The sequence below is a fragment of the Indicator indicator genome, chromosome 21 (assembly GCF_027791375.1).
Source record: "Indicator indicator isolate 239-I01 chromosome 21, UM_Iind_1.1, whole genome shotgun sequence".
In the NCBI taxonomy this organism is placed as follows: domain Eukaryota; kingdom Metazoa; phylum Chordata; class Aves; order Piciformes; family Indicatoridae; genus Indicator; species Indicator indicator.
The window spans coordinates 18,940,612-18,964,770 of record NC_072030.1 but is presented as its reverse complement, the minus strand read 5'-3'; the positions used below and the strand labels follow the sequence as shown (position 1 = coordinate 18,964,770).

Below are 24,159 nucleotides of genomic sequence, written 5' to 3'. Positions count from 1 at the left end.
CCCGATGCACTTCCGCTTCCGGGGCGGGGCCGCGGGGTCAGCGCCATGGCGGCGGCGGGAGCGTGGCGGCGGGTGGCGGGTGAGGAGGGACCGGGCGAGGCGGGGTCGGGCGGGCTGCGGTGCTCTGAGCGAGGGGAGTGGCGGGACAGGTTTCGCTCTGCTCCCGTTTTGCAGCGCCCAGCGGGCTCAGAGCATCCTGCCGGCGGCAGCAGGCGCTCGGTCGCTCCGCGCCGTGTCCCTAGCGGCGGCAGCAGGCGCTCGGTCGCACCGCGCCGTGTCCCTGGCGGCCGCTGAGCCTCCTCTCTGCCTTGGGGCACCGCAGATGGGAGGTGCTGGGGCCGTATCCACACCGCATTGCTGTGCCTGGCCTGGAAGGGCCACCTGCACAAGGAGTGCTTGCAGCAGGAGGCATTCGTCATGCCCTGCCGAACGCTTCACACAACCGATGGCTCCTTCCTCTTGTCCTGTGCTTGGTTTTCCTTCCCTCTGTCTCTCTTTGCTCCTTGTGATAAAACTAACCAAAGGTTTTGCAGCCTGAGGAGCAGTGCTGTCACACTGTCTCACCAGGGACTGAAAGCCCAGCAGCTGCTGCTTGTCCTGATTCCGTTTCCCTCTCTCCTTTCAGCTTTGCTTTCATCGGTGGTTCGGCACCAGAGCTCCCAGAGCACATCCCCACAGCAAGGGTAATGACAAATGACTCTTCTGCTTTGCTTTTTCCCCTTGAAGTGCTGACCCCCCTGGCCTGGGGTGGGGGACAGCTGGGTTGTCCCTGTCTGACTCCTTGGTTGGCTTCCCAAGAAGTCTGGGACTCTGTTCACCTTCAGCCTCCTCTGCTAGGAGGATGCTCTGTTGGTGAGGGATCTGAGTGGAGATGGAGAGATGGGTAGCTGGGTCCTGTGCTGAGGAAAGGGCTCATGGTGTGAGCTCAGCCACAGCAGGCAGCAGAGTCCACTCAAGCCAGGACATTGGAGCACCCCAGCTGCAGAAGGGGCTTCGGCTGTCATTCAGCTCTTTGGATGCAGGGCATCTGCTCCTCAGGCAAGGCTCATCTCCTCTGTGGAGTCTGGTAAAGGCTGAGTCTGCCCAAGTGACACAGGACACCCAGCCAGGGAACTTCACAGCTGGTTTGTTTCAGCACTCCAGAGCTGCTGCTTTGTGTCATTACTTTGTTTTCTCCTGGGATCTCACACAGGACAGAGCTGCTGCTGCTGCTTGCTGTAACCAGAAGGCAACACTGCAGAAGTGGAGAAGTGTCAGCAGCTTTGGGAGTAAACCACAGGATTTGCTCATTCCCTCTGTGCTGCTGAAGGAGCAGGGGGGGCCTCTTCCTGTGATCCAAACCCTGTCCCCATGCCCCTAATGGTGCTCAGGGGCATGGGGACAGGGTTTGGATCACACAGTGGGCATCTTTGCTTCTTCCTGGTTGCTCTCCTCAAGATCCAGGGTGAATCTCTCTCCTCCTTAGGATGTTGTTGTGCTCTCCTAGATTCCTGCTTAGCAAGGAACTATAATCTGGTGCCTTTTGGTCATGTGTCCCTTGAGTTAGAGGCATTTGGCACCTCTTAGGATAATCCTGGCTGCTGCAGGATGGACTTGTGCCACGCTGGGCTTGGACTGCATATGCAGAGCGGAGTGGTGCTTTTCTGCCCAGTTCCTTGGGAACAAATCCCTCCTGTTTTGAAGTGGCTCTTGCACAGAGATGTAAACAGCTGCCTCTGCTCCTCCTTCTGGCTCCTTGTCCTAGAGATCTTGGCAACCAGCTGATGATAAGCAAGTGGCATTTGCATTTTTTTCCCCTCAGACTCACACTGGGAGTTCCATGCAGCATTTCATTTGTGAGCTAACAGCTTATGGCATGTCTGAGCAGAGCTGATTGCTGTTCAGCTGGGGTGCTGCAAAGGAGTTCTCATGGTTTAATGCTGCCTGGGCTACATGCAGCCATGGTACTGGGCTGTACTGGGCTGGAGGCAGCTGGGGGTTGGTTCAGGTTTGAGCCAGAGGATCACTCCCAGCGATCCTCTCAGCCACATCTGGAGTGTTGTGCCCAGTTCAAGAGAGACAGGGAACTACTGGAGAGAGTCCAGAGGAGGCTGCTAAGTGGCTGAGGGGCTTGGGAGAAGAGCAGCCCCAGAGGGGGATCTGATAAGTGCTCAGCAAGAGCTAAAGGGTAGGGGGCAAGGCTTGGCAGTGGTGCCAGCAACAGGACAAGGGGTAGTGGGCACAGACTGGAGGCCACGAGATTCCACCTGAAGATGAGGTGAAAATTCTTTGGTGTGAGGGTGCTGGAGGCCTGGAGCAGGCTGCCCAGAGAGGTTGTGGAGTCTCCTGCTCTGGACAGCTTCCAACCCCCCCTGGCCATTGTGCTCCTGGGCAAGCTGCTGTGGGTGCCCTGCTGGAGCAGGGGGGTTGGACTGGAGGATCCCCAGAGCTCGCTTCCAACCCCAACCATGCAGGGACTGATGAAATGGAGAGGCTCTGGTCCCAACAGTACAGCTGCTTAGTGTCTGACAAGAGATGGAACTAAAATGATTCTCTGCTGCAGCAGGGCAACTTCCCCTTCTAAGAAGGATAAGGATTTAGTTTGCAGCTCTCAGGCCATGGGGAGCAGCAGTGCTGGTGCTTGGCCAGCTGGCTGGTGCTGTCAGCTCTCTCTGTGGCCATCCTGAACCAAGGCAGACCTGGGGCCAAGAACTCTTGTTGGATGCCTCTGCAAGGCCCTCCCTGGTGTGGTATTGCTGACTGTAGGCAGGCATGAGAATGACACAGAAGAGGCTTTTGGGCTGGATGTTTGTGGAATGAAATGCTGAATCACACTGCAGGTGGGAGAAGCTGCTACTGCCCTTAGAAGGCAGCTGTAAGGGACAAGAGCAGAGCAGCCTCATAGCTCTCCTCTAGAAAACCCAGCTGGGGTCTTAAGGCCTCTCTGAATGATCTGTTTAACAGAGAAGAGCTTCAAAAACCAGAGGAGGAAAGGATGTGGGTGAGTCACTGCTGTGTGGTGCTGGAAGCTGGACTGGGAATGCTCCTCAGCCCTTCTTCCCTGTCAGAGGCACTTTGCTCCTCCTGGGTGACTCCAGGACTCTGTGCTGGGTGCTGCAGGAGGCTGAGGAGCTTGAAGGCATTCAGCCTCTCAGCTGTGGTGGAGCTAACTTGTGTCTGTACCTGGCAAAGCTTAACAGCAGCCTTCTGGCTAAAGCTCAGGTGTGAGCAGGGCTCAGGGTAGGTCTGTGTCCAGGGGAGGTGGAGGCAGGACTCCAGTCTGTAAGAACAAGGCAGTGGAAGGTCACTGGTGGTGGCTGGGCTTGGTCACCACCAGCATGTCCTGCTGTACAGCTCAGCACCAGCAGCAAGAGATGACCTGGCTGGGTGAGCTTTCAGTCTGTTTCTTGGAGCACTTTTCCTTTGTTTCAGACTATTGCAGTTGCCAGGCTCAAGTGGGAAGTAAAACCCCCAAAATAATAAAAAGGAAGAAAAATAAACCCATTTGCCCACCGTGAACTTTGGGGTGGTCGGGGGGTGAGGCATTTGTCCCTTTGGAGCTTGCTGCAGCAGGTGGTGCAGCTCAGGGAGGAGGAGCCCTGGGAGCAGAGGCTCTGGGGCTGAACTGAGAAACCAGACCAAGTGTTTCCTGGGTGGCTTTGGACAGCTGCAGGCTTCAGCTTGCCTTGTCCTGCTGGAGGGCTTCTGCCAGGCACTGGGATGGCAGGAAGGTCTGGGGACTTGGCCACATGCAGTGGCCTGCACTGCCCAGGCCCTGGGGACGTGACCTGGCTTTTGCTCTGGTTGTGACACACAAGAGGAGCAGAAAAGCCTCTCCTTGCTCATGAGCTGCCCCAAAGCAGACCCTGGCTCCAGTGGCCTTTGGCTCAAGCCTTTCCTACTACCAGGTCACTAAGTCTCCTGCATAACTTCTCCCCAGTGCAAAGCCACCTTCTGCCCCTCTCCAGGTGCCTTTGCCTGTTGTGTCCCTGAGGTTTGCATCTCCTGACAAGCTTTGCTGCAGGTCAGTTTCCCCTCTTGTTCACAGGCTTGTTGCCAAAACCTCTCTGACTTCCCCCCCGTGGCCTGAAGTGAAGCTTCCAGATCCAGTAGAAGAAGCAAAGCATCATGCAGGTAAAGGTCTCAGGGCTGCAGTGCTGCTCTTGGTGGCCTAGCTGAGCATAAATGAGTGTCCTCAGTGGCTGGGGCTAGGTTTTGTTCTTCACACTCTGGTCTCATTTCTGGCATGTGCTGGTGTCACTCCAGCTGCTGCTGGGGGAGGTTTGGGTACAGCATGAGGTCTTAGGCTGCAGCAGGACAGCTTGTGGAACCTCAGCTGATGTGGTGTGTTGCTTTCCAAAGCAGGAAAGAAGCCTTTGGGGGGGAGAAGACAATTTGTTTTTCTAATGGCTAAATGAAGAAGGCCAAGCCAGCAGCAGCAGGTGGGTGGTAGGCATATGGCAGAGCTGCAGGGGTGTGACATAAGGCACTGGGGGGCTGGGAAGTGACACAGTGAAGATGTTCTTGTCCCCACAGACAGTCAGGGAGTTCCTGGCTGAGCAGCTCAGGGCTGGGAGGAGGTTACTGTGGCTGCTGTGCAGCTGAGGCCCTGGCAAAGGGCAGGGCTTGTGTTGCCCTCTGGAGTTCCGTGGCACACCACTGTGGCCTGCTGCTGGAGGCCTCTTCTGGGCCAGCAGCAGCTGAAGGCTCCTTTCAGTGCTCCTGAAGGGGACAGGTGGCCTCAACAGTGTCACTCTCCTGGGTCAGGAGGAGAAGTGGCTCTTGAGCAGCCATCCTCACTGCTCAGCCTCACTAGGACCTGGCAGTGTCCCTCCTGTCACCAGGCACTTGTCACCCTGCCAGGAGGAGACCCAACAGCCCACATGTGCCACATGCTGTCCAGGTGGGGCTGTGTGCCTCAACCCCTGCTGGGGACAGGAGTGAGGAAGCCAGCACAGGGACAGGACCCTTCAGGATGGGCAGGCCTGAGCCTTAGAGGGGGAATTCCTTTGGCAGTTGCTGTGGTGCTGGCAGCCAGCAGCTGAGTGCTTTGTGCAGGCAGCAAGCTGCAGGCAGCCCTCACTGACTGCCTTGGCCTCTGGGGCATCTCTGGAAGGTTCCTGACTGCCCTGCTTTGGGTGGGGGAGACCACCCCCTGAGCTCTCCTGGAGAGGAGCTGTGGAAGGGGGAGAGGGGGAGAGGAGCAGGGCAGAGCTGTGTCCCCTCTCTGCAGCCAGTCTCCTGTCACCTGGCTGGAGTGTGCCAGTGACTGAGTGCTGTGCTCTGCACACAGCCTCCTGCTCCACATCCCCTCCCTGGCTGTGTTCCCTCTCCTCTGTGCTCCTGGGGCTGCTCCAGTGGCACATAAGTGTTCTGTGCCCCGGCAGGATGTGACCCAGTGCTGAACCGTGAACTGCTCTCTTTGAGATGCTGAGGCCCTGTGGTGAGCAGGGTCCCATGGGACCCCCAGGGCTGCTCTGCTTTCCAAGCCCTGGAGCCTCCTGCTGTTCTGAGCTTGCAGCATTGCCTCCTGGCTGTGCTTATCCAAAGCTAACAGCAGGGCTCTGCCTTCTGTTCCCTGCTGTGGAGGCAGCCATGGATGCTCAGGAAGGGTCTCTCCACATGCTGCTGGCACACCAGCCCTGGTGGCACAGTGGTGCATCACTGGGGGCCTTGGGAGGACTTAGCAACGACTTCAGCACCCAGGTACAGGGGGGGAAAGGTACCTTTGGTGGCTCCAACAGGCTAGAGAGCTCCAGGGGTAGGAAGCTGAGGTTTGGCAAGGAAATAGCTCTTGTCTGAGCAAGGCTCTGCATGGGGCTGCTCAGAGGAGATGGGAGACCATCAAAGGACATCCCAGTGCCAGAGCAGGTCATGAAGATGAGCACAGGGCTGGAGAACCTCCCCTGTGGGGACAGGCTGGGAGAGCTGGGGCTGTTCAGCCTGAAGAAGAGAAGGCTCCAGGGAGACCTCAGAGCAGCCTTCCAGTAACTGAAGGGGCTCCAGGAGAGCTGGGGAGGGACTTTGGACAAGGACTGGGAGGAAGATGATGGGTTTGAGCTGGAAGAGGAGAGACTGAGACTGGAGATTGGGAAGAAATTCTTGAGAGTGAGGCTGGGGAGAGACAGGAACAGATTGCCCAGGGAGGCTGTGGCTGCTGCCTCCCTGGAGGTGTTCCAGGCCAGGCTGGATGAGGCCTTGAGCAGCCTGTGCTGGTGGGAGGTGTCCCTGCCATGGCAGGGGGCTGGAACTGGATGAGCTTTAAGGTCCCTTCCAACCCAACCCATTCTGTGATTCAGGGACATTGAGTTTGAGGTGTGGAGCACAGGGCTCTGGGAGCAGCTCAGCCCCTGTGCAGCTGGGGCCATACCATGGAGGCCTTTGTGGCAGCTCCCTGTGCCTGAGAGCAAGGAGCACCAGGGGCAAGTCCTCTTCTGGGGGGCAAGTCCTCTTCTGGGCAGCAACTCCAGCAGCTAAGCTGCATCCTGGTGGGAGCTGCAGCAGCCACTGCCTTGCAGAGGGTTTCTGTTCTTGCTGGGTTGAAACTTGGAGACTTTCAGTCTCCCTGTGAGGGTTGGGCTGGGTTTGACAGGCTCCTAAATTCTTGTCTGTCCCCAGGGGATGCTTAGTTTATATTCCAAGAAAAACCCAAAAAGATCCAGGCACTTGGAGAACAGTGCAGAGAGTCTATTTTTTGCAGTGAGACACAAGTTACTCTCCTCCTGAACAGCTTAGGAGGCTGGAAGGCTCCCATTTGGCACTAGCAGGGCCCTGGTTAAGCAACACCTTTTGATGTTCCCAGAGAAATGATGTTTGGCTCCACTGCTCAGGAAGCTGATCACAGCAGGCTGAGTTTGTCCATGTGCAAGACCTCCTCCCTGGGATTTGTGCTGCTCCTGGCACCTGTTTGGATACGTGGGGAGGGATTTTCTGGAAGAGAATGAGGGCAAGGTCCATGCAGGTACAAGTTCCCAGGGTGCTGGAGCCCTTTTGCTGTGCCCTTGGCCAAGCTCTTCCTGCTGTTCCTGCATGCCTGAGAGGGCAGCAGAGCCCTGGGCACCGAGGGCAGCTCCTTCCCAGTGCTGGGGGTGTGGACAAGGGCTCCTCTCTGCGGTGTCTGGATGCAGCCCCTTTGGGCTGCCTAGAAAGCAGGCTGAGCTGGCAGGCTGCAGCAGAGCTTTGTGGTGTCTCTGGTAGCTGCTCAGTGCTGCAGGGGTCTGCCTGCACTTACAGAGAGGTTCTTCAGGTGGCAAGGGGCAGGCCCACACCCTGCAGGAGCAGCACCACCCTGCACCCCACCTGCCAGCTTCCCAGCAGATCCAGAGGGGCTGGGGCAGCTTGGAAGAGCCCTGCCCAGCCTGCTGGGCTGCAGCCTGACTCCTGCCCTGCTCCCCTCCCACAGAAGTGGTGCAGAAGGTGAGGCAGCTGATCGCAGCGGGGCGCTATGGGAGGCTCTTCGCTGTGGTGCACTTCGCCAGCAAGCAGTGGAAGATCACCACTGAGGACCTGATCATGATGGACAACCTGCTGGGGGCTGAGTGTGGAGCCAGAATCCGGCTGGAGAAGGTGATGGGTGCCCTGCTGCCCTGGGGGAGGTGGTGGGTGCCCTGCTGCCCTAGGGGAGGTGGTGGGTGCCCTGCTGCCCTAGGGGAGGTGGTGGGTGCCCTGCTGCCCTGGAGAAGGTGATGGGTGCCCTGCTGCCCTGGGGGAGGTGGTGGGTGCCCTGCTGCCCTAGGGGAGGTGGTGGGTGCCCTGCTGCCCTGGGGGAGGTGGTGGGTGCCCTGCTGCCCTGGGGGAGGTGGTGGGTGCCCTGCTGCCCTAGGGGAGGTGGGGGGTGCCCTGCTGCCCTAGGGGAGGTGGTGGGTGCCCTGCTGCCCTGGGGGAGGTGGTGGCTGCCCTGCTGCCCTGGGGGAGGTGGTGGGTGCCCTGCCTGCAGCCTGCCTTCAGGCACTGCTCCAGGCTGGGGGCAGAGTGCTTGGAAAGCTGCCTGGTAGAGAAAGACTTGGAGGTGCTGGGTGACAGCTGGCTGAAGATGAGCCAGGGGGTGCCCAGGTGGCCAAGAAGGCCACCAGCATCCTGGCTTGGATTGGGAATGGTGTGGCTACCAGGAGCAGGAAAGTGATTGTGCCCCTGGACTGGGCACTCCTGAGGCCACACCTGGAGCACTGGGGTCAGCTTTGGGCCCCTCACTGCAAGGACATTGAGGGCTGGAGAAGGTCCAGAGAAGGGCAACCAAGCTAGGGAAGGGTCTGGAGAACAGGGCTGGGGAGGAGCAGCTGAGGGAGCTGGGGATGTTCAGCCTGGAGAAGAGGAGGCTGAGGGAGACCTCATTGCTCTCTACAGCTCCCTGAGAGGAGGCTGCAACCAGGTGGGGTTGGGCTCTGCTCCCAAGGAACAAGTGACAGGACAAGAGAAACAGCCTCAAGTTGCTCCTGGAGAGGTTTAGGCTGGACATGAGAAGAAAATTCTGCACTGGAAGGGTTCTCAAGCACTGGAACAGTCCCGTCAGGGAGGTTGTTGAATGCCCCCATCCCTGGAGGGGTTTCAGAGAGGCAGAGCTGTGGTGCTGAGGGCCATGGCTTAGCACCAGCCTTGGCAGAGTCAGAGAATGGTTGGACTGGATGAGCTTTTGAAGGTCTTTTCCAACCACAGCAGTTCTGTGATTCTCAACCCAAGGTCTGCAGAGCTCCTGTCTGATCTCCCCTCCTCACGCCAGCTGTTCTGTGCCTCAGTGCTGTGCCACTCTCACTGCTGGGGCTGATAATGTTGTGATTTCTGCAGGACAGGGCAGGGCTGAGTCCTGCCAGACTGTCAGCAGACAGATTCCTGCTGTACTAACTTCATCCAAAAAAAAACCCACAAAAAGAGACAGCTCCAGCTGGTGCTCCCAGAGCCAGCAGCTGAAGCCTTCTGTTTACCTTCAATCCAAAATAGTTGGAGTGCTCCCAGAGGGGTTGCCACTGCTCAGTGCTCTGCCAGATCCTTATCAGGCTGGGGGGAGGGGGAGGGCTGCTGCCTGCTGGGTGGAAGGGGAGGGCTGCTGCCTGCAGGGGGTTTGCCAGGCTGCAGTTTATCTGTGCTGAGCCCTGGCTGGCTGGCAGGGACTTGCAGGGGCTCATTAATCCAAGTCTTCCATGAAAGATTACCAAGTGGGGCTCTGCTGGCTCCAGCTTCTGTTGGCTGTTGGAGCCAAGCAAGCACTCAGAGCTGGGCAGTTTTACATCCTGTCCATGGCTTTGAAGTGCAGGTCTGGAGGCAGAGTTTCAGGCTTGCCTTCAGCTGTGTCCTGCATCCATGTCCAAGAGAGGAGAGCTTTTCCTGGGCAGCCAGCTAGGAGTGCAGAGAGCTGGATGGGAGTGAGGAAGGTGAAAAACTTGCCCAAGCACCATGACTCTTGGGGGTTCACTGGCAGGTGTCTGTCCTCAAACAGGAGTCAGAACATTTCCTGAGCATGGCCATGCTGTTCTCTGCAGCTGCCCTGCAGCCAGTGTGGGGAGGGAGGTGGTCTGCAAGGAGTGCTGGGTACCCCCTAGATGTTGGTGTCTCTCTCCAGGAATGGCCTAAGGAGAGTGGATCCCTGCTGGGATACACTGCACTTGCTAGAAAAATCCCTGGGTGTAGGAGCTGCCACTCACTCAGAGCCCACACAAGGCATGTTCCCTGGGTTGCTTTCCGTAGCCTTTGCAACTGTTGGTGAGCCAGAACAGAAAGGTTCAGTGTGTTCTGAGCAGCAGGAAAGATGCTTCTGAAGTGTGTTGCAGTAGGATGAGCTCTCCTGAAGGCTGATTAATGAATCTGCCTCTTGCCTCCTGGCTGCTGCTCCCCACCAGTCCTCTCTAGTAACAGTGTCAGGTGTGACACGTGCCAAGCTCTGCTTCTAAGGGCTTTGGCTCCTTTGTGATGCCTGTAGAAGCTGGAAGATGCCATCTGCATGTCTCCAGTGATAAATGTCTGCTTTATCTCCCTTAGGTTTTGCTGGTTGGTGCTGATGACTTCACTCTCATTGGGAGGCCACTCCTGGGGTAAGATTCTCACTCAGCATTTAGCTTTAAGACAATTTTTGTACTAAATTGTAGCTCCGGGGCTCCCACAGCCCCTGATACTGAAGAGAAACTTGGCTGTGTCAGCACCAGCTTTGTGCTCAGCCCTGTGGCCTTTGAAAGACTCAGCAGCCTCAGCTGCCTCCAACCACTGCCAGAGAGCCAGGACAGCAGCAGTGCCAGTCCTGAGGCACCTGTAGGATGTTCAGCTCTGTCTCTAACCACTGCCAGAGAGCCAGGACAGCAGCAGTGCCAGTCCTGAGGCAGCTGCAGGATGTTCAGCTCTGCTGGGTTGGATTTCTCTCTTGTGCTGTAAGCCTTGCACAGACCTGCTTAAATCCTGCTCTTCACTTTTCCTTACTTCCTTCCCTAATTTTGGTGATGGTCATCTTGGAGTAACCCAGAAATCCTTCCCCATCCCTTACTTTGACTTGGGTGTTTTAACCCAATTCCTTTGCCTTTGTCTTACCCCAGCAGGACTTGATCTTTAATTTTAGAGCTCCTACTTTTCCATCCCTTCTGGTCACCCTCTCCATCCCAGAGGAGCTGGCAGAGCAGCTCATTCTTCAGGCTTTTCCTCCCCAGAAGGAAGTGGTGTGTGGCCCAGGCACGAGCCAGAAGCAAAGTCATGAGCTGTTGTTTTCCCCAGGACAAGAGGTTTTAGCAGTAAAACACAACTGCAGGTGGGCTGCAGATGTTCAGAGTGCCTGGGAGCCCTGGCCATGGTCTGGTTGCAGGCTGAACCACACCTTCAGGTCTTGGTGGCTTGTGGATGTGGGTGAGAACCAGCAGCTGGCCTCCCTCCTGGGTACTCTCTGTGGTGCTGCTGTATTTCAGAGTCACTTGTGAGGTGTTTGTCCCTCAGCTGTGCTGCTGGGAGCTGCCTCAGGCTCTCTGTGCTAGGCAGGGCTTTGCCAGCACTGCAGACAGACAGAGCCTTGGAGCTGCTGTCAGGTACTGCACTTGTGGAAGATTGGAGGAAGGGGAATCTCATTATGAGTACTGGAAATGGCATCTTCAAGATGCTCCAGCAGGGGCCCAGGTTCTGCAGACAGGGATGTGCCAGGGCAGGTGGCTGCAGAGCATCATCCTTCCTTTGCCTCTCTTAACCAGCAGCCCTGGGGTGGTTCTCTCCAACCCTCTGTGTGCTGGGCTTGGCCTGGGACCCAGGAGGAGAAGCAGCTGCTGGGTCCCTGCAGGTGCTCTGTGTGTGTGGAAAGCTTTGTCAGCTGCTTGAAGCAGAGCAGGCTGCACATCTGCCAGGGCTAGCCTGAACTCCAGTGACTTCAGCAGGGCAAGATCAGGAGGAGGCAGCTGACCAGGCAGGAGGAGAGGCTGGTGGGGAGGTGCCAATCCTTAAGCCTGGGCTGAGGAAAGGAAGGAGAGCAGCAGAAGCCAGCAGGTCACAGTTCTTCCACACAGCTCCCAGCTGTGCCTGAAGCTCAGGCAGCTTGGAGGGGAGCTGAGGGCTGGGTGTGAGCAGGGGCAGGCTTGGTTTTGTTGACCTAAGAATAAACCCAGCAGCAAGAGCTCACACCAGGGCCTGCCTGAGAACTTCCTGCAGCTGCAGGCCCTGCTCAGGCTCAGGGGTGGGCAGGAACCTCTCCTCTTTTGGCCAGCTGGTCAGGGTTTAGTTGTCTGCAGCAGCAGGCAGCTACCTCCCAAGATGACATTCCCCAAGCCTCAGAAAGAACCCAGCACAAAACACAACTGTGTGGCAGAGGCTGTTCTGGGAGCTCCTCACTGGCTCCTGCTCTGGAATCTGTTGGGCTTTGTGTGTGTGTTCAGGGAACTTACTCCAGGGGCTGGAGCATCCTGCAGCTGGGCTTTGCCAGCTGGGCAGTGCAGAGGCTCTTGTGCCCCGCTGGAGCTGTGAGCAGCAGGGAGCTCACCTCAGGCAGGTTGGGGCTGCTGGTGGCTGCTCCAGGCCTGAGCCACAGGAGTGGTGTCTGTGGGAGCAGCTCAGCTGAGCTCTGGCCCAGGCACAGCTCAGGAGGTGGTTTTGCTCTGGCTGAACCTTGTCCTTTCTCCTGCTTGCAGTGGCTTGGGTGGCAATGCCCCAGAGCCTGGGGCTTGTTCGTTTGCCAGCCCCCCAGGCTGGCATTCAATTGGCTGCAGATGCCAGCTGGAATGATGACCTCTCAGAGCTGTGATCCTTGGGTGGTGTAGGTTCCCTGGATGTTTTTTGACTGTTTCCTGACAACAGCTTTGAGCCCAGCTTAGCTCTCTGAGGTTACCTCCTGCAGAGCCTGGTAGCTGTGCTCTCAGGAAGGCAGCAGGGCCTGGCTCTGCCTGCCAGGCTCTGCCTGCCAGGCTCTTGGAAGTGGGTGACCCTCTTTTTGTTTTTATGGACATTCCACTCATACCTAAAACATTCAATACAGATTTTTTTTTTTCCTTGGGCTCTATTTTGCTGAGAACTTTTCTGTTCATAGGCACTTTATCAGCAAGTTGGTTTCTGCTGTGCTTTCAACCAGTAGGTCCTAGTGCTGTGCCCAACAGGACTCACCAGAGCCCTCTGACCTTGAACTGGGGCTTGCAGAGTGCGAGCTTAGGTACTTGGGTGCTCAGCTGGCTCCACAACACCCTGAAGTGTTTCTGTGTCAGCATCTGTGAGCAGTGCTGGGGGACAGTTACCTGCAGAAGTGTGCCACAGTCTCTCCCTTTGGATGTGACTCCAGACCTGGGACAGCAAATAGGACCCAGTGAGGAGAGCTGCATCAGGCTGGCTTGGCCCTGCTACTGCAGTCCTGTGCTGCAAACCAAGCCTGGCTGGGCTGGGCTGGGCTGTGCTGTGCTGCAGAGCCAGGCCTGGCTGTGCTGAGAGCAGCACAGAGGTTTCAGTGACCAGGTCACTTTCTCTGGCCTGGCTCCTTTCCATTTCCCCATGTGATCACCAGCAGAGTTTCTTAGATGCTTTTCCAGTCCCAGCCTGGGGGAATTCAGTGGGAGTTGAGCTGTCCCTGTGGCGACAGTGGACAGGAACCAGACCCAGAAAGTGCAGCTCCCTAATTATGGTGCTAAAAGCTGAGCAGTCCCTGGGAGCAGTGCAGTTTGTGGTCTCTGCTCACACTGCAGAGCTCAGTGTGTGTTTCAGTGCTGCTGTGGGGCTCTGGCACTGGGCTGGTTCTGCTTAGCTGGGATGTCAGAGCCACCCAGGGGGCTCTTCAATCCTTGATTATTGTACAGCTCTCTTCTTCTGGGCTACTCAGTGCAGAGAGCTCAGTTCTCTCCTCTGGCTCTCCTTCCTTCCCTCCCCAAAGACTCAGTCCCTGATGGATCTTCCACCCCAGAGGGTTGCTGGTAAGTGCTGGTGAATGCCTTTGGCCTCCTGGTGACCTTGCTGGCACAGCTGAGGCTGGATGGGCTTGCCCCCTGAAGTGCAGACAGGGTAGTTTGTCAGGAAAATGTTGCTTGGGTGCCTCCTGGCAGCCAGAGGAGCCTGCTAATGAATTTCTAATGGTGCTCTGCAGTGAGCTGCATGACAGAGTGTCTCCTCCTCCTCCATCATGGCTCTGCATTCAAACCACACTTCCCAAAGCTGCAGCCTGGCTCCTGTCTGGAGCCCTTCTTCCAGAGAGGAGTTGCTGTGCAGGCAGGCAGCTGCTCCTCCAGTGCCCCAGGCCACCCTGTGCTCCAGCTCTGGGGTTTTTAGGCAGCAGTTACAGACCCCAGCACTTCTGCTACATTCAGTGAGGCTTTTCCTCTTGGTTCCTCTCTGCAGCAGCTCTGGGTAGGCAGTGGGAGTGTTGGTAAGGTGACAGGGAGGGACAGATCACTCTCATTTCACTCATCTCTAGAGAGGTCCAGGGCACCCTCTGCCCTTCACCTCTATCCCTGGGGAGGGAGGATGTCTCCTTGCTGAGAATTTCCCTGTGTGGAGCTGAGGCTTGCAATAATTTGAGTCTCTGAGTGGTCTCAGCACTCAGCCTGAACCCCCAGGCACAGGGTGAGGAGCAGCATGTGAGAGCCTCAGTGAGTCCCCATCTGCTCTCCCAGGCTGGGGTAAACAAGCAGCACAGACCCAGAGTGGGAGGCAGGAGGAGGATGTGTGGGAGGAGAAGTGACTTGCTGCAGCAGCCCAGGAGCTGTGCTTCCTGCTGGAAACAGGGAGCCAAGGCTCTGCACTGGGCCTCTGCCAGCACTTACTCAGGTGGGCAAGGTGAGAAGGCTTCCTGCCAGCTGTCTGTGATGCTCTGTAGGAGAGGGAACTCCTGTGTTGAGCAGCAGAGCACAGGAGAAGGGCTGGGGTGGGTTTAAGCTGTAGCAGAAGCGAAGCAGGACACAGAACCATGTGAGGGGCTGGGGCAGTTCTCTTACTGCTCTCCTACAAGTTGCTGCAGGTTCACCTTGCTGCTGCCTGCGTGGCTGCCTCTGACCTCACCCCTCACGTGGCAGAGAGCAGCTGCCCTGCAAGCTCCTTGGCTGCTCGTTGTGCAGCATGAGGCCACCAGCCTGACACATCCCTCCCCTGCCCCTCTGGCTCTGCAGCTCCTGTGGGTCTGGGCTCTGTGAGGCAGGAGCTGCTCTCACCTCTGGGTGACTTTTCCCCAGAGCCCTGCTCAGCAGCAGCAGGAGGATGGGAATTGTCTCCATGGTTCTTGCAGTGGCTCTGCAATTGCTTTGGCAGGCAGGAGCTGGTGCGTGTGGAGGCCACTGTGGTGGAGAAGACAGAGTCCTGGCCCAGGGTCAACATGCGCTTCTGGAGGAGGCACAACTACCAGAGGAAGAGGAGTAAGCTGGGGGGAGCATGGGGGGCTGGCAGCTGGCAGCACACCAGGGGTGCCTGGACACCTTGCCAGAGCCACACACCCCACGTGGCACAGCAGCTGTTGCCCAGCTTGCTGTCCCACAGGTGCCTGCTTGCATCCAAAGCAGCCTTGCCAGCAGAGCCAGGGAGGGGATTCTTCCACTTGGCTCTGGTGAGACCTCACCTGGAGTGCTGTCTGCAGGTATAGGAAGGACATGGACCTGATGGAGAGGGTCCAGAGGAGGCCAAGAAAATGATCAGGGGGTTGGAGCAGCTCTGCTATGAGGCCAGGCTGAGGGAGCTGGGGGTGTTCAGCCTGGAGAGGAGGAGGCTTCAGGGAGACCTAATAGCCTGCCAGGACCTGAAGGGGGCTACAGGAAGGCTGCAGAGAGACTGTTTGCAAAGGCCTGCGGGGACAGTGGCTTCAAACTAGAGCAGAGCAGATTGAGACTGGATGTCAGGAACAGGCTCTTTGCCATGAGGGTGGTGGAACACTGGAGCAGGTTGCTCAGGGAGGTGTTTGAGGTCCCTTCCCTGGAGATACTCAAGGTGAGGCTCTGGGCAGCCTGATCTAGCTGGGGGTGTCCTGCTGCCTGCAGAGGGGGTTGGACTGGATGACCTTTAGAGGTCCCTTCCAACCCAGACCCTTCTATGATTCAGAATGGGAGATGTGATGCCCTCTTGGCCCAGCAGCCTTTGGTGAAGAGCCTGGGGAAGCCCCTGCTGAAGAAAATACCCTGGGAGAAGAGCAGCAGTTCTTGTTGTGTTCCCAGAGCCTCAGACGCTGGCTGTGCAGCCCTGGGCACCAGCAAGGCTGAACAGCAGCCTGGGCAGGCTTCAGTCTGACTGCCCCTTCTCAGACAGGCCTGAGCAGGAGGAACAGCATGGCTGGGGGTTTGTGCAGTGGGTGCTCAAACCTTGCCCAGCCTGGTGCAGCCCCGGGGGGGCTCTGCCTTCACCTGTTGTTCGTGCTGCTGCCCTGCCAAATCAGAAGCAGCAGACAGCACCCCCCTAGAAACCCAGATGCTCTGGCTTGCCTGGGCTGGCACAGCACAGCCAGCAGGAGCCTTCTGAATGCTACACAACTGTCTGGTGCTGTCACCTGATCTGTTTTTCCCTCTTTCCATTCTTTTGCAGTCATTGTGACCCCCCAGACTGTCCTGCGGATAAACAGCATCGAGATCTTCCCCTGCCTGTCCTGACCCAGGGAGGGGCTGCTGGGGGTAGGGATGGATGGAAATAAAGCTGCCTGCTGGCTGGACAGCTCTGGGCTTCTTGCTGTGGCCATCCAGATGTGCTTTCTAATGAAACCAACCAAGATGAAGTGGGTTTTTAACCCTTTCTTCAGCTTTGCTGGTGTTTATTTGCCAGGAGGTCTCAGCAGCCCAGGACCACCAAGAGGTTTGATGCCAGCTGGGTCTGCCTTTGCCTGCACACCTCTGCAGGGGATTTCAGGCTCCCAGCTGTCTCTTAGAAGCACCTTGGGCTTCGCTGGGTGTGGGAGAAAAGGGCCCCTCCACCACCTCCCCAGGCTCTGAGGTGAGGCTCTGAGTCTGGGAAGCAGAATCTGGGTGTAGGAGGAGCTGATCTGAGCGCTGCTTGTTGTGCTTGCTTGGACTTGATGGTCTTCCAGGTCCTTTCCAGCCACAATCACTCTGTGATTCTCTGCAGGAGGTGCTGGATTTGAGCATAACTACAGCTGCTCTTGTCCTCCTTCAAATCCCTGTCTGTGCAAACCTTGAGGAGCTCAGGTTGGTGCAGCTCAGGCTGCATCTTATCTTGCCCAGCCCCAGCTAGAGGAAGTTCAGGGTGTGCTCAGGTTGAGCTGGTTCTCCTGTGCTGGAGAGAGCTGGTCATCTGCAGAGGCTGATTCATCCCTTCGCCTTCAGGACCAGCTGGCAGGAGCAGCCCTTGGGAGGTGCTGTTCCTCCTCCACTGCCTGTATCAGGGACACTCAGATTGAAGCCGCTCAGGGCAGTGACCTCTCTGCCACCCCCTTGGGTCGGTGCATCCTTGCTTCCAAGCTCTTGCAAGTGGAAGGCAGTTTGGGGGGGGACCTCTCCTCCAAAAACCATCTCCCACCCATTCCCTCCTCTCCCAAAGGTGGCTGCAGGTCCGTGCTGGCAGCACAGATCCCAGCAGTGGCAGCAGGCTGCAGGCTGTGGGGGGCTGCATGTGGTTGCCTCCCAGTTACAGGCTGTTCAGAGACCCCTAGAAGCTGCACTGTTGCCAGCTGAAGGCTTCACTGGGAGCCTCTGATGGCATCTGAGTGCTGGGGCTGGGAAGCAGCCTGTGTGTCTTGGCATGGAGAGCTGGGGGGGGGGGGGGCTCTGTCCTGCCTGCCTGTGAAGAAATGCTGGAAAATAACTAGAGAGGCTTCGAGGCTCAGAGATGGGAGGAGGAGCCCAGTGCTGGTTCAAGAGGCAAAGCAAATGGCAAACAGCCTGTGGGAAGGTAACTCCAGGCCAGGTGAGATGCTGTGTGAAGTGAGGGTGGGGTTGTGCTGTCTGGGGGCAGAAAAATGCAGGAGGGGAAAATAGAGCCAAGATCAGGTCTTTGGTTTGGGAGTCCTAGTACCCAGGTTTTAGCAAAGTGCTGCCTTCAGGCCAGGGCAAAGGGCATTCCTTTTGCCACCCTCAGGGGAATTTAAAGCAAAGGTTTTTGCCATTCCAAGTGGGAGCAGAAATTTCACGTTCTGCTCCAAGCATCCATTTGGCTTCATATGTTGGGGGGTGGCTGCTTGTTCTTGCTGCTGGCTGTGGTTTGCCACACTGAGAGAGCTGAAGAGCAGAAATGGCTCCAAGTAGGCTTCTTGGTGTTTTACTCCTCTAAGCAGTGCTTCCTCGTGGGAATGTCTTTGCTAGCACAGAACATCTGATTGGGCTGGAATGTGGGAGATGCTTTGCCCAGGCTCCAGAGCTCAGCCAGCCACGTGGGTAAGATGAGAACCAGGCCTGGGCTCCCACTGTCCAGCTCCTCTAAAGCAGGACTTTGGTGTTTGTGTCCCTTCCTCTCTCCCTCTCCCCAGTGCTGTGTGACTCTGGAGATCATCACAGAGTGGTAAGGCTTGGAAGGGACCTCCAGAGATGATTGAGTCCAACCCCCCTGCCAGAGCAGGGTCACCCAGGGCAGGTCACACAGGAACACAGCAGGATGTGTCTGGAAGATCTCCAGAGGAGACTCCACAGCTTCCCTGGGCAGCCTGCTCCAGGGCTCCAGCACGCTCACGCCAAAGAAGTTTCTCTTCATGTTGAGGAACTTCTGGGTTCCAGTATGTGTCCATTGTCCCTCATTTTGTCACAGGATACCTTTGAAAAGAGCCTGGCCCCTACTTTTCACCCAACCCTTCAGATATTTGTAAACATTAATCAGATCCTCCCTCAGGCTGCCCTCCAGGCTAATCAGCCCCAGGGCTCTCAGCCTTTTGTCCTCACACAGCATCCTCGCAGCCTCCACTGGGCTCTCCCCACCAGTTCCCTGACCCTCTTGAACTGGGGAGCCCAGGGTCCAGCTGTGGCCTCACCAGGGCAGAGCAGAGAGGTTGGCAGAGGGCAGCTCTGCTCTGAACCAGCCCTGAACTCCAGCGCCTGCCTTCTGTGCGCTGCCAGGGCCGCCGTCTGCTCTGATTTCCCTCTCCTGCTCTCGGAGAATTCCGGCCGGAGACGCCCCGCTGGGGGCTGTGTTCTGGGGGACACAGGAGCTGTGTGCTGCGGACATCCCCATGCTGAGCTTTCCTGGCCTTCTCCCCGGGCTGCAGAGGGCTTTGCTGGCAAGGAATTGCTGGGAAGTGCCACTGCCAGCTCCTGCTCTGCCAGTTCTGCTCTCATGTCCTGTTTTGAGCAGAAACACCTGGGCACAGCAGATGGGATCCCAGCCCTGCTGCTCCCCAGATCCCAGCCCTGCAGATCCCGAGGACACCTCTCACTCCCTCCCCAGTTCCTCTCCAGCCGAGCCAGGGGCAGTTTAGCTGAGCCCTGCTGCAGCACAGGGATCAGCAAGCTGTGGCCCAACCCTCACCTCAGCCTTCACCCGTCTGAGAGCGATGGACTGAGACACTTTAGATCATTGTGGCTTCTGGTTTGTTTTTTTTTTTTTTCCCTTCTCCTCAGAGAGATGCTGTCAGGATTTGGGCTGGAGTGGGGTTTCAATCATTCAGTGCTGTTCTTCTAAGCCCCTCTGATGGTCGTGGCTGCTCGGCTGCAAAGCCTGCAGCTTGGAGGTGCTTGGGTTTGGTGTCTGCAACCAGACAGTCCTGGTGACTGAGGAGGAGCTGCCCCCCTGCAGGACAGTGTTCTGCAGCAGAGCTCCAGAGCTCTGTCTGGACAAGTTTTAAATTACCTGCATGCTGGGGTCCTCTTCATCCCTTGGCAAGTCCTCCTGCCTTCTCACATGAGCTTCCCAAGCAAAGGCATCTCTGGCAGCAGATGGCTCCTCGTTGGGAGGATCCCTTGCCTGATGAAGCAGGATGGATGTGCCAAGCACCCTCATCCCTCCTTCCTGGCAGCCAGCAGGTCCATGCCCACAGCCAGCTTCTGCAGGGAATCAAGTGCCCCAAACTCTCTCTTTGGGTCCCCAAAGTCAGCAAAGGGATTTACAACTCAGTTATGATCTTTGGGTCTGCTTCACACTCGTGTGCTCCTCCATGTCATGAGCTGCTGAGCCTCTTGAAGTGGCAAAGCAGCTTGAGAAGGTCTTAGGATGTGTTGTCTGGGCTCTGGGGTGGGAGGGCAGTGCTGTTAGCATGGCCTTGGGGAGGGTTTTTCCTGTCAGCTCTGTGAAGGCATCTCTGAGCTCTCCCCTGGAGCCAGATTTATTGCCTCAGCACCACCTGGCCACGCTTTGGCTGCGCAGCACAGGGAGCTCTGGTGGTCAGAAACCAGCCACAGACAGAATGTTCCTCCAGCAAGCAGCCTGTGTTTGGCTTCTCCTGCACCAGAGGTTCCCTGGCCTCATCTGACCTAACAAATGGCCATGTCATTAAGAGGACAAAGGGAATGGTCTGCCCAGTTCTGGGCTCCCCAGTTCAAGAAGGACAAAGATCTACTGGAGAGGTTAGAACAAAGTGCTAACACAGGTGCTGAGGGGCCTGGAACATCTCTCTGAGGAGGAAAGGCTGAGAGAGTTCAGGCTGCTTAGGCTGGAAAAGAGCAGCCTGAGGGGGATCTCATCAATGCTGATCAACACTCCAAGGGTGGGTGTCAGGATGGGACCAGGCTTTGTTCAGTGGTGCCCAGTGACAGCACAAGGGGCAAGGACCACAAACTGGAACATCAGAAGTTCATCTGAACATGAGGAAGAACTTCTTTGATTTAAGGGTGGTGGAGCCCTGGAGCAGGCTGCCCAGAGAGGTGGTGGAGTCTCCATCTCTGGAGAGATTCCAAACCCACCTGGATATTGTGATCCTTCACAACCTGCTGTGGGTGACCCTACGTTAGCAGAGGGGTTGGACTGGATGATCCCCAGAGGTCCCTTCCAACCCCTGCAATGCTGTGCTCCTGACACCAGCCCTCAGAGGAGCCCAGCAGTGGCCAGTGTGCCCAGGCATGGGCAACACCAGGGCACAGTGCCTGTCATCTGTGTTCTCTCTCCCTATTTACAGACCAGAAGAGAAGGGGCAGGGAGCTGTGTCCCTGCTCCTGCTGCACCTCTGCTTGCTGAAGCAAAGTCAGGGTTTGATTTGGGCAGGACTAGATGGAGCCTGCAAAACCTCTGAGGAAGAAGATCCTGGAGGCTGAGAGGAGACTTTAACTGCATGCTGGCTTTGCTGCAGCAGCCCAAAACCTGTCCCTCGGCTGGGGGTGGCTGCAGCTCATCCAGCACTAACTCTGGAGCGGTGCAGGGAGCTCCCCCCACCAGCTGTGTCTGCTGGGAACAGTTTGTACAGTCATTAAGGAGCCACAATTCATCATGGAATTATTTAGGTTGGAAAATACCTTCAGGATCATTCAAGTCCAATCTTCCATGGCCAACCACTAACCCTGCACAACCAAGTCCATGCTGAGCCACATCCCCAAGCACCACAGCTACACAATGTGCTCCAGGAGCTGGAAACTGGGGGGGTTGAGCCCTTTGAGAGGGTGCTGAGGGGATGAGCTGAATGCTGTGAGACCAAAGGTTTGAGTTGCCCTGGTGCCCCCTGAGAATGGGATGCAGGCTCCAAAGCTGGCTTGAGATCAGGTTGGTTCCTGCACAGAGCTTCTGGCATCCAGCACCTTTAGGTCATCTAACAGAGAGGAAAGGACCAACTGTTGTTTTCCCTTCCTTTCCTAAGTGAAAACAAAACCACCACTTCCCTTCCTTTCAGAAGCAGCAAATTCTGGGGACCTCTCAGAACAGATGAGGACCCAGCAGGAATTTTGTGTGGCCCACACTATGGGGTCCTGTGATGCAAGGCTGCAGCCTGAGGTGATTTTATTCTTCCTCTGCTTTAGGGCAGCTTCTTATTTCTGCTGGATTTTTGTCTGCAGGGACATGTTCCACGGGTGCCTTGGGCCGCTTGCCTGGTGCAGACTCCCAGCAAGCATCGAGTGGTCTGACCACAAATATTTCAACAGGAAGCAATATCTGCTGCACCTACCCTCTCCTGGCTGCACCACAGCTGCTTTGCCAGGCTGGAGGTGGCTGACTCAGTGATTGCAGATGATGAAGTTGTGCTGCCATTGTTGCCCAGCTGAAAGGTGCCCAGCAGAGCTGGCATTGTGTGGGCAGCAGTGCTGAGTGTGCAGGCAAGCACCTCTGGATTCCCACCATGCCCAGAAGATCCTCAGGTGAGGTGAGTAGCAGTTTCTTCAGGCAGCCTCTGGATGTGCTGTCAGGGAGGGGACCCCCTCAAGCCCTAGGGCCCAGGCCTGCCTTTTCCTACAGAAGCCAAGGATCAGATTTTCTGTCACCTCTGAAGGGCTGGGAGGTCACAGTGGTCTGATCCAGACAGGTTGTGAGAGATGGCTTTGGAGAATGCAGAGCTCTTTGGGTGGGCAAAGGACAGGCACTTGCTGACTGCTAGGACCAGCCTGAAAGGCCTGCTGGAAGAGCGCCTCCTGGGATCTCATCACTAGCTGGACATCACAGCAGGGCCATGTAGACCTTCCTTGAGGACAGAAGGAGAAGACAAGGCAGCATCAGTTGCTGTGTCACTGCTGGAAGCCTTGCAGCAGAGCTGCAGGGGGGAAGTTGGGGGGTTTGGGGGGGTTGATGTTCTGAGCGTGTGCAGCTAGAAACAGCCGTGGGCTGTGAGGACAGGAGGAACCCAAACAGCCCCTGGGAGCTGTGGAGATTCTGGATTCCTCCAGCCAGGAGCCTGCTGGCCCACTCCTGCCTTCTGAAGCACAAGGGCTGATTTTTCCATGACATTTGACCATTTTTTGGGCACAAAACTTGCTGGAAAAGATTTTTCTCTTCACCTTCTCCCTCACTGTTGGATTTGATTGAACTTGGGCAGTGCATTCAGCAGCAGTGCTGAGGAGGGACAGGCAGGACAGAGGACTTGATTGCAGACAACTAATTTCCTTAGGAAATGGCTAAAAATAGGAAAGGAACATCACAGAGGCTTCTTTTTCACAACACCCTCCCTGTTCTCCAGCTGGGGATAGGCTTTTGTCCTGAAATCTGAGGCTTCTTGCTCCTGCTGTTGGTTTCTGGGCTCCAGATGTAGTGGAGCGGTGGACGTGTCCCTCACCAGCTCTGGGGAGGTGCTGCAGGGACGTGACTGTCCCAGGGGCTGGTGCTCAGGCAGACACAGGCAGGGCTCTCACACCAGCTTGTCATGGCCAGAGGAAGCTTGGGCTGAGCTCTGCTGCCCAAAGAGAACTCTCTGGGGGTCCCCCAGGCTTCAGCCAGAGCTTTGCTCCAGCAGCATTAACAGCTTCGTCCCTCCTGCTGGCAGCAGCAGCACTTCTGATAAGCCTTCTGCCCTCAAGGAGCTGGGTTCATACCTCACCAGACCCAGCTGGGCACCACATTGCCCAGCTCTTACCCTGACCATGAACAAGGTATGGGCTGAATCCTGGCTTGCTACCATGCCATAACTGGATCCCCACCAGTGTCAAAGAGCCTTCACCTTGGCACCCACACAGGGGGCTTGCAACTGCTCAGAGCAGCAGTGCAGTGCACAGGGATGTGTGATGTGAGTGCATGGAGCGATGGGGAGAGACCTGCCACATCTCCCCTACCTTCAGCAAGCTCCAGGGCTCAGTTCATCCCTCCCTGCAGCACAGACACATGGCTGACACCAGCACTGCAAAGTCCAGCAGAAGAGATCTGAGCAAGGGTGAGGAGCAGCCAAAGACCTGCACTAGGGCTTCAGCCTCTTTTCTGAAGGCTTCAGCCCCTTCTCTGGCAGAGGGACCTCCCTGCCTGACCCTCTCAGGTGACGTTGCTTGCAGCAGAGCACAGCACACCCAAGCAAGTGGCCGTGGGCAGTGCCTGAGGTCACAGGAAAGCCACCCGATAATTATAGACCGTATCAGGTGTCAAAGGCAAATGTCTGCAGCAGGCACCAGCACACTGCCAGTGCCTAAGTGGGTACCAGTCCCACCTTGGAAGGCAGAAGGCTTATCAGAAGTGCTGCTGCTGCCAGCAGGAGGGACGAAGCTGTTAATGCTGCTGGAGCAAAGCTCTGGCTGAGAGGGGCACTGGATGAAGTCTGGGGGATCCTCAGAGAGTTCTCTTTGGGCAGCAGAGCTCAGCCCAAGCTTCCTCTGGCCATGACAAGCTGGTGTGAGAGCCCTGCCTGTGTCTGCCTGAGCCTGCCTGAGCACCAGCCCCTGGGAACAGTCATGTCCCTGCAGCTGGTGAGGACACGTCCGCCGCTCCACTACATCTGGAGCCCAGGAACCAACAGCAGGAGCAAGAAACCTCAGAGTTTGGATTTGGGCTGTGGCTGCCGAGCTGCGTTCGGTGTGGACCAGCCTGCACCTAAAAAGGGGCTTGGGGCAAGGCCGGGGCCAAGCCCCCTTGTCCTGTCCTTATCGGTTTGTCTCTAACACAGAAGGGATCTCGGGGAGATTTGGAGGGGAGCTCCCTGCCCGTGTCCCCCCGTCTGGACAGGTTCTGCTCTGCCCGCCAGCCTTTTCTCACCTTGCCTTTTTGCTCAGCAGCTCCGCGGGCCAGCAGCTACCAGCGCTGGGCAAGAGCCAGCAAGCCCGGTAAGAACCCCCGGAGCCGCTGAGAGCGGGGAAACAGGCACGGAGCCCGGGCAGGGGCCGCCCCGACGGGAAGGAGGAGGACAGAAGAGAGGAAGAGGGAGGAGGAAGAGGAGGTGGGCATCAGCAGCTGAGGAACGCCTGCCCCGAGCCCGGGGCTGAGCCCGGCCCGGCCCTTGGGGCGGAGCCGGCGGGCAGTGCCCGGCGGAACGGAGAGAGCGGTGGAGTCCGACGGAACCCCGGCCCCGGT

The 24,159-nt window shown here is 57.1% G+C and overlaps 1 protein-coding gene across 1 annotated transcript; it reads left to right on the top strand.

Moving 5' to 3' along the window:
- The first annotated feature begins 45 nt into the window (after positions 1–45).
- On the top strand, positions 46–16,048 carry MRPL21 (mitochondrial ribosomal protein L21). Its single transcript, XM_054390564.1, has 7 exons — positions 46–79; positions 626–683; positions 4,028–4,113; positions 7,382–7,545; positions 9,949–10,001; positions 14,650–14,753; positions 15,907–16,048. Exons 1-7 carry the CDS (start codon positions 46–48, stop codon positions 15,969–15,971), a joined length of 564 nt encoding a protein of 187 aa, XP_054246539.1. The 3' UTR covers positions 15,972–16,048.
- The last annotated feature ends 8,111 nt before the right edge of the window (positions 16,049–24,159 follow it).

What these genes read in the sequence shown, in the direction of transcription:
- MRPL21 (XM_054390564.1), top strand. Translation starts at nt 46, where the DNA reads ATGGCGGCGGCGGGAGCGTGGCGGCGGGTGGCGG. An exon ending in AGCACATCCCCACAGCAAGG is followed by an intron (nt 684 to 4,027) that starts GTAATGACAAAT and finishes TCTTGTTCACAG; the next exon opens with GCTTGTTGCCAAAACCTCTC. An exon ending in ATTGGGAGGCCACTCCTGGG is followed by an intron (nt 10,002 to 14,649) that starts GTAAGATTCTCA and finishes TTGCTTTGGCAG; the next exon opens with GCAGGAGCTGGTGCGTGTGG.